The 8908-nt window shown below is 32.0% G+C and overlaps 1 protein-coding gene across 1 annotated transcript; it reads left to right on the forward strand.

The window, feature by feature from the left end:
* Positions 1–6221: 6221 nt before the first annotated feature.
* On the forward strand, positions 6222–7929 carry LOC105123986 (filamentous hemagglutinin transporter). The gene is made up of 2 exons (XM_011023796.1): positions 6222–6528; positions 7245–7929. The coding sequence occupies exons 1-2, from the start codon at positions 6310–6312 to the stop codon at positions 7770–7772; spliced, it is 747 nt and encodes a 248-aa protein (XP_011022098.1). The 5' UTR covers positions 6222–6309; the 3' UTR covers positions 7773–7929.
* The last annotated feature ends 979 nt before the right edge of the window (positions 7930–8908 follow it).

The raw sequence follows: 8908 nt of genomic DNA on the forward strand, positions 1-8908 counted from the left end.
AAATTTACCGACTTCTCTATTTATTTCTTGTCATCTACTTGATATGCTTATTTGTGAACGATTATTCAAGTTTTCTCTATTCTTTACAAAGTAAGCATGTACGTGAGCCCACAATTGTTTTGTTTGTTGTTCAACTTCTATAATTGAATCCTTGCTTGTATTTAGCCATGTAGAGACAAGTAAACAATCCTCCTCTAGTGAGAAATTTTTACTTCTTTGTGATTTTTTTGCCGAATAGACATATAAATTCGAGTATGTTAAGTCATGAATTAATTGATTAGAATTACTTGGTTAAGAGAGAATATTTTCTGACTCATTCATAAGAAAGTTGGTAAAAGACTTGGAAAATTTGAATCCATCTATATTAAAAAAAATCAAATTAAAACCTTATAAGAAAGTGTAAAAGAAGCTCACATTCAATGTCTAGCAAAGTAGTTTTCATACATGCGAATTAATAATAAGCATTGCCTCCTACTTGTTATAACATAACAATTTGACTATTTTTTGAAATGAAAAGAGAATCGATATACTAGTTTAATTTTATTTTCAACAAGATAAATTATAATTGACCTCAAACTAAAACAGACAATTAAAAATAAATTTTAAATATGTCACTCTATCTTTATATCAATATCAACTACCATTGTTAATTCCTCTCAATTTTATCAAAGATAATAACATAAATAAAAATTGTCTTCCTTAACCCATACTAAAAATATAAAATAAAATAAAAATAAAAATCATCACAAATATTAAATTAACAACAAAAGATCTAAAAAATCAAGAGATATAAAAGAGAATAGAAAAAGTTTTTAAACAAGCATACCTTTTAATTTCAGCTAATTAACATAACCAATGTTAATAATTAACCGGAGAATAATTGATTCTTGTTTTTTTAAATTTGAGAAAAGGATAAGGTACAATACAAAATTTTAAAACTACAAGTTTTTTCTTCGTGTATTTAAAAAAAAATTCTTCTATATTTAAAGAAAAAAAAAGTCGTTGGCCAATGAATACCAACAATTATTATTTTAACAATTTTTATAGTGAAATGTTGAAATAGTTGCCAAGTAAATAAATAGTCAAAATGACTATTTGTTTAGCTACTCCATTAAAATGTAAATTGTGAAAGAATAAAAGCTAAACTATATTTGTTTTTTTATCTAGCTTGTGCATTGAAATTACTCTAGCTATAAATACTAACAGAACAGTCATCTATTTTTAGATCTAATAAAATAAAATCATTGCAAATTTAAAATCATTTTAAAAAACTTGAAAGTGATCCTAAAGCTTTTAGGAATGCATGTATACGTAGCGTAAAATAAAATCATTGCAGAAATGCAGTTGATAGAACTTTCTTTAGAAAAACAAAAAGGAGAAGCATACGATTTAAATCATCACAAAATAGCCTGGCCCAACTCTTGATCCACTTGTACATCATCACACCTAGCTAAAACCCAAAACATTCTTCAGAATCACCCAAGTCCATGATCTCATCACATCCCATCATGATGTCACCAGCACAAAATAACATAGATAATATTAGCAACCCGAAGAAACAGAAGTCTTAAGAGCAATGATATCTCTTGAAACATAGTGAGCTTGGAAGGATAATTGTGATTATTTTTAAAGTATTTTTAATTTATAAATATATTAAAATAATATATTTATTTTTAATTATTTTTAATATTAGTATATCAAAATAATCTGAAAATATCAAAAAAATATTAATTTAAAGTAAAAAAATAAAAATAATTTAATTTTTTTAAAATAATTTTAAAACGCTTAAAATCTTCTTTGGTTTTCTCTTGTCTTGTATCGTTTCTTGAAGTCTTGAGTCGATTCATATCATGGAAAACGTGGTGGTAAATAATGATGGCTGTATAAAATTTAATGCCAATAGTATTCTTCTAAAAATCTAATGCCCACGTGAAAGGTGTTGCGTTCGAGAATTTAGAGCCCAGCCATGAGAAACTCGGGAAGACATGGCAAAGGTAACAATACCTTTCTACCCTCGGCTCTTTCTTCTTCTTCTTCTTCTTTTTTTTTTTTTTTTTTTTTTACCATGATAATTAGTGGGTTTTATTAACCTTGTTATTATTTCTGGTTCAAGTATAAATAAAGCATCAATATGAAAATATTTTTTATATATAATACCTATAAATGCAATCCTGCTATGCTCTGATAGCATCATGACCTCGTCATATCGTAAGGGTTTTCACATCACTTATTAATGTTGTATTAAAGACTTTGTGGTATCTCTTAAATGCTTGCACCTTCCTTTGCGTAGGAGTAATTCTTGTTTTCTCTTTCTTAGAACAGCTCTCTCTCTCTCTCTCTCTCTATATATATATATATATATATATATATATGACTAGGAAGTAAATGCAGATTTCAAGTCATTAATAATGAACCTCTCTGGCTCCTCTGCAATTTTCCTTGTATAGGGGCGCTGTAGCATCTAACTAATTAATACCAATCCAGTGATGATGAATTCCCATTCCAGCCCCATTCATATGCTTAGAATCTTCTTCTTCTTTTTTAGTAATAGAGGCTAAAACACACCCGCACAAAATAAACCTAAGTAGTACGAGTATCTTGTGAGGTCATAATAATACAATATTGAGTATAAACCACTCGAGGGTTCATTGGGGATTACAAGATCACGATCGAATGGATTCGTGGTTCAATTATAGTTCACTAAATCTGCTGCTGAGTTGGCCTCGCTGTAAATTAATATGCTGAACTTTGACTTCCCTGCAGTGTCTAGCAAGAAGTTCCTCCCATAATCCAACTCAAGACTGTAATGCATCATCCTGTGTTAATAGCAAAACCCCTTCTATCCAAGTGGAGAAAGTGTCTCGAATAATTCTTCCAGCTCCTGCGTTACATTGATTGCCTTTGCTACATCCAACTTTATCAATTGTATTAGTGGATACTTCCATCCCACTCAGTTCTTCATGTGGGGGTTATTAATCTCTACAGCTACATTGACATCAGTCACGAGGCATTGTATCACATTTAAAGGATCAGAGTGTAGATCAGCAATCTCTCCAAACACTCTAAAATTCCTCCATTTCCGTAGACACCATATTGCAGCTCAAAAAACTTGAGGCCAAGGGTGTCCTTCATTGTTGCAACTGTTGAATCATCCATGAAGAAGATATAAAGTTGCATAACAGAACTCCTTTTTATCTCCACAATTTACCAGGCTATTCCAAACATTTTGAGCTAAATGACAGTCCCGCAAGGCATGAAGCACCGTATCCATATTCATGTTACAATGGTGACAGTAGGGATGGTCTGCAATATTAGCATTGGTCATAAGGTTGTTGTGTGTAACAATCCACATAAATACCTTAATCCTCCCAGGACCATTCCATTTCCATAACAGTTTCCAAAGTGGATCTACTTCAGAATGTTTAACTCTAGATACTGTATGAAATTCATAAGCTGACGTCACGGAAAAGTTTTATTGGCAGAGTTATGTCAAAAAAAGGAATCTTCAACTGAACCAGAAGATGGAGAAGGGTAGCTTGCTAACACCATTGTCACTTGCATGGGCAAAAATCTAGCCCAAGCCTCCCAGTTCCATTGCTTATTGGGAAGCACCATGTCAACAACTGATATGCCTTTCTCATTCCCAGAAGCATTTTGTATAGTATGCTGAAATGAACGGCTAAACCCGTCAACCCAACAACAAATATCCAGAACCTCGCCTTGTCTCCACTTCCAATTGACCAACCAATCTCGCGAGTCACCTGGGGCCAAACCTTGCAAATAGCTTTCCATAGAGGAGAATCTTCCCCCTCTAGCTTGAAACTAGGGAATATTATCTTTTTTTTCTAATTAATATACTTTCCACGCAAGACTCTAGCACAAAGGTATCTGCTGTCATTAATAATTCCCCATCCCAATTTCACGATGAAAGCTTTGTTCATTGGATACATTTCTTTGAAACCTAACCCTCCATCTATCTTGGCCTGACAAATTGATTTCCATCTGATAACATGGTTCTTGTCCTTTCCACCATTGTCCCCCTGTATGAATCTACAGCAAGTCTTCTCAATCCCATAGCAGAAATGATATTTGTTTTCGTAGTCCAAGCATATTATAATAAAACATTTTTAATCCCAATCCAAGCATGTTATTAACTTACGTGCTTTAAAATTAGACTTTGAATTTGTAATCCAGTGTGATTCTTCACTAAAATTCAAGTTCTTTGAATGTCCATTGCACATTACCATGTGCAAGCACCTATAAGTGGATGAAGTGGCCATATCTCACCACAAATTGAAAATGTGAGGGTTGATGTTTTTAAAATTGAAGTATAGGGGTAGATTTCACCATTTTTAAAATTTGAGGGATCATGAAATGACCCGCAAGAAAATTAAAAAGAAAATAATGGATTTTCAAAGAGAATAAAAAAAAGATTGAAATAATCTCTTCAAACTAAACCCAGTTAAGTATCGAAGGTATCATCTCAAGCTCATGTGCAAGGAGTTAATTTGGAAATCTTAAATTTGTGCAGGATCGATTGATTTCAATTCAATACTCTTAATCAATTTTTTATGTTCGGAAGGGCGTGATTTAATACAGAATCGAATTCAGTTATTTTATCAACCAAATTCAATTAATCTAAAATATGGATTTTGTAAATTACATCAAAATAAACGTGTGTTTTTTTTTAATTTAAATTTATTCAATAGAGTTTTTGAATTGTCCCTTAGAAAATTTATGAATTTATTATCAAATTAAATTTACATATTAATGGGTATTTAATGTTATGGTGCAACTCGTATTTGATGATTTTTTAAATAATTGAGAGACTATTTGGAGTAGATTGTAGCTTGTATTTTATGATTTTTTGAATAATTATTTTTATTTAAAATTATATTTTTGAATTAATTTGATATATTGATATCAAAAATAATTAATTTTTTTTAAATATATTATTTTAATATATTTATAAATAAAAATATTTTAAAAAATAATTTGAACCTCAGTATCAAAACATCCTAAATATTTTACTCTTTCATATTAATAATTTGATCTATTTTTTCTATATTCAGTCTTGAATTCGGGATTCGTCAAATAACATGCAGTACTATTTTTCAGGTACAGAAAAATCAAATAAAAAAATATTTTATTGAATTGAATTAGAAAATTAAATTAATATGGGAAGCCATTGACTCGTATAGTTATCATTATCGTTGCAACCATCCATCCTCCCTCGAACAAGTTGTGATTTATTCAAATAAAATGTTCAAAATCCACCCTTTCTCGCTGTTCATTGTATAAGAAATAATAGATTACAGAAATAAAAATGCATTTTAGAAAGATTGTGAAGCTGAATCGCTCGTTATTACAATAAACTCTGTTAATATAATAACTCAGATGTAAATCTCTTTATTTACAATTTAGAGCCGTAAGATTTTAGAGACTGAGAAATCATATCCACGAGGATAATTCTTGCTCGACAGCACAATTAAGGGGTTGGTTCAAGTCATTAATTAGGAGGAGAAAATCTGTTCAATATGGGACCTAAGGCTCAAGCCTGGCCTCTTAGTGATTTCTCTGTGAGTTGGTATATTTCTTAAGCCAATATTATTTGCAGAATATCATAGATTTTTATTCTAATATAGATTTGATGAAGATCCCTTCAAAGATATATGTGGATTTAAAAAGTGTAACATTTTTTGGCTGTTCGTGTGATTAATTAGGTTATCTACGAGTCTCATATTAGTAAAAAAAAGAAAAAGAAAAAAAGAATATTTGTTTGGCGTACTATAATTTAATAGCATTAAAAAAAAAAGAAAAAGAAAAAAAGAATATTGGTTTGGCGTACTATAATTTAATAGCATCATATTATGAAATTAAGAGATGAATGGATAATTCCTTAAGAGTCATGGGGATATATTCAATATCCAAAATTCAGAGCCAAAAATGTCGACTGGTATATCAAAGCATTAAATGCTAGCATTTACGTGGGCGCCTCCCTTTCTTTGAATTCTCCTCCCCATCTCCATCCGCATACCATAATTAAATTAAATTAAATTAAAACATTAACAAAAGCAATAAATGAAACAATTAATCAAAGGAGTATTAGGAAATTCAAAATTCAGAGAGTAATAATCAACACTAACAACTTCTCTAAATTTTCATAACGTGGCATATGTCTATCCCTCTATTTATATTCCAACTCCCCTCTCCTCTCGTGTACATTAACAAAGATTACCCAACTCTCCCTCTGTCTCTCTAGCTGCTGCTGCCCGCTGTTGTGAAGAAGAAGAAAAGGAGCTCTTTTTTATGAATATGGCAGCTGAGGTGAGTTCTCTGGTAAGGCTTTTGAGTGGATACACGGATGATAGGAACGTTGTGAGTGAACCTGGAGGGGGGAAATCAACAACTTTGATCACTAGGGACTTGCTTGGTGGTGGTGGTGGTGGTTCTGTAGAGAGCGAATCTCAAGAATTGGACCTCGATTTACAAGTGCCCAGTGGATGGGAAAAGCGCCTGGACTTGAAGGTAAATTGGTGTTCTCATCTGGGTTCCGTATGTTTCTTGAGAAAAGATTTAGGAAAAGAGCATCGAAGGGTCTCAAAATACTATGATGATCATCCTAGTCTTTTGATGTTTCATGAGATCATGTAGTTTTTATGTTTGTTTATTCCAAGAAAAATGATTTTGTCATGAGAAACAGAGTTTTTGATGCTCAAAAGGAGATTAAATATTTCCTGGGTTGCTTTGAAATCCTCTACCCTGTTTGATATCCTCAGTTTGGTTTCTGAGAAAACGTAGAAATAGGAAATGAGAGTCCAATCAATTTATTTTATTGTACAACAGTGCAGCGCTTGGTTTTGATGGATACTTCATAGATATGCAGAGCAGAAGGGTCTCTTTTTAAATTCCCTGACTTTTCTAGCAACCAAACAGTCCTTATTATTTAATTGTATAACGTTAGATTACTCCTATTTTTCGTAAGAAACAATAAAAGGTTCAGTGTTCTGTACATTTTAAACCCTAGTAATCCATTGCTATAGTGCCATTAATGCTCTTCAATGCTCAGCAACTTGTTTCCTCTAACCTCTCTTTAATAAATTATGATTTATCTCTTCAATTTCAGAATTAAACGGGTCATTAATGTCATGGCCGGTAAGAAAATCATTTTTTTTTGCTTTGTAATCTTTAATTTTACTAAAACTACTGCAATGGTTTGCCTCGTGTATTTTCATTGGATGCAGTCAGGAAAGGTTTACTTGCAAAGATGCAACTCTTCAAGCTCACCCTCATCATCCTCAGATTACAGGAACCAAACAAATCAAACACTGGAAAAGCTTCAAGATTTGAATTTTCCACCTTCGCCTTCCAAGATTACACTGAACCTTTTCGATGAAGGTAACTTGGAACTGAACTTCTTCTCATCACCAATGTCAAGCAATTACCAAAGTGTTTGCACTCTGGATAGAGTAAAATCCGCGCTCGAAAGAGCAGAGAAAGTACCGGGCAGGAAGCAATCCTCTTCGCTATGGAAATCATCATTGTCGCCGCCTTATTCATCATCATCGTCTTCAATGAGAGACATTCAAGAGGAAGAAAAGGAAGAAAATGAAGAGAGGCTACTAGACGCATCCCCGGTTGCGGCAGGATGCCCCGGTTGCTTATCCTACGTTTTAATAACGAAGATTAATCCAAGATGTCCTAGATGCAATTCAGTTGTCCTAATGCCAATGGTGAAGAAGCCTATGATTGATCTTAACATATCAATTTGAGATTGATGTCGAAAGTTATTGAAGAATTGAGATTAAATGGAAGTTGATTCTTGATTTTGTAAATGATAGATGGAATATTTGTCGTGGCTTAAGAGAATACAAATATTAAGACTTTTATGGTTTTGTTAGCATAACGAGCAGTAGAAAAATTAATCAATCTCTCTCTCTCTCTCATCAATCTATATAATCTTCCATATGCCAATGGTGAAGGCGGCTTTTTTTTTTTTTTTTTTTACTCTCCGGGTACTAAGTGCCCCTGACTGACTCAAGTTATAGTTTTCTTCTAACAAATAATATGTGTAGATATTTCAATAATTTCGTCTCCAATGGCTACTACAAATTACTTGAACATTAAAACGTATCAGAATTGCATCAAAGAAGTAATGCACACACAATGGTGTCCATAAATTGATGCTTGTAATTTAGGAACTGTGACCCCAGTCGGGGGGGACTAAAGGGCCTCGAAATTCTGGTGGTGCATAACCATTCCTTGCAATAAATAAGTGTACTTTTTATGATGCCTTACTTGCAACTAGTTGGAAAGATATTTTATATATAATTTTTAAAATAATTAAAACTTTATATGATTATTAATTTCAAGATTCATGAAATTAGTTAAATTATATATAAATTGTTCTAAATACTTGTGTTAATTAAAAAAAAACAAAAGTGATGGAATCCAACAATGAATGTTTGAGCAACATTTTTTCAAATCTACAAGAGGAAGAAAGAAATTGTGACTGAATTCTGTCACAAAACGTTTCTGTATAAAATGGTCACGAAATATTATTGTGATCGGGAGAATCCAAACATTCTTCCAATTAGATCATCCTATTCATGTCCATTAATTTTCTTATAAAATGTTCTCAAAACCGTATGGTTTTATTGCATGTACATATACCGATCTAGTTATGCTTGTTTTTGGTTTGTTTAAAATGGTGAATATTAATCATAGTTGCTGAGGAGTACATCTGTGTTTGGCTTGAAGGTGTAGTTAACTTTTTTCTAAAATACAATCTTTTTAAAACAAAAATTATATTTCACAAGAATAAAAAATATTTTTTTATATGGATTTAATTAAAAAAAAAAAACGGCTACAACTCCAAGCCAAACACCAACATCAGGCAGCCGCATCA

Source organism: Populus euphratica, unplaced genomic scaffold (genome assembly GCF_000495115.2).
Source record: "Populus euphratica unplaced genomic scaffold, PopEup_1.0 scaffold12.1, whole genome shotgun sequence".
Taxonomy (NCBI): Eukaryota; Viridiplantae; Streptophyta; class Magnoliopsida; order Malpighiales; family Salicaceae; genus Populus; species Populus euphratica.

Excerpts from the sequence above, each read along its gene's own strand:
- LOC105123986 (XM_011023796.1), top strand. The coding sequence starts at position 6,310 with ATGAATATGGCAGCTGAGGTGAGTTCTCTGGTAAGGCTTTTGAGTGGA. Across the intron at positions 6,529-7,244 it reads AAAAGCGCCTGGACTTGAAG|TCAGGAAAGGTTTACTTGCA; the intron begins GTAAATTGGTGT and ends CATTGGATGCAG.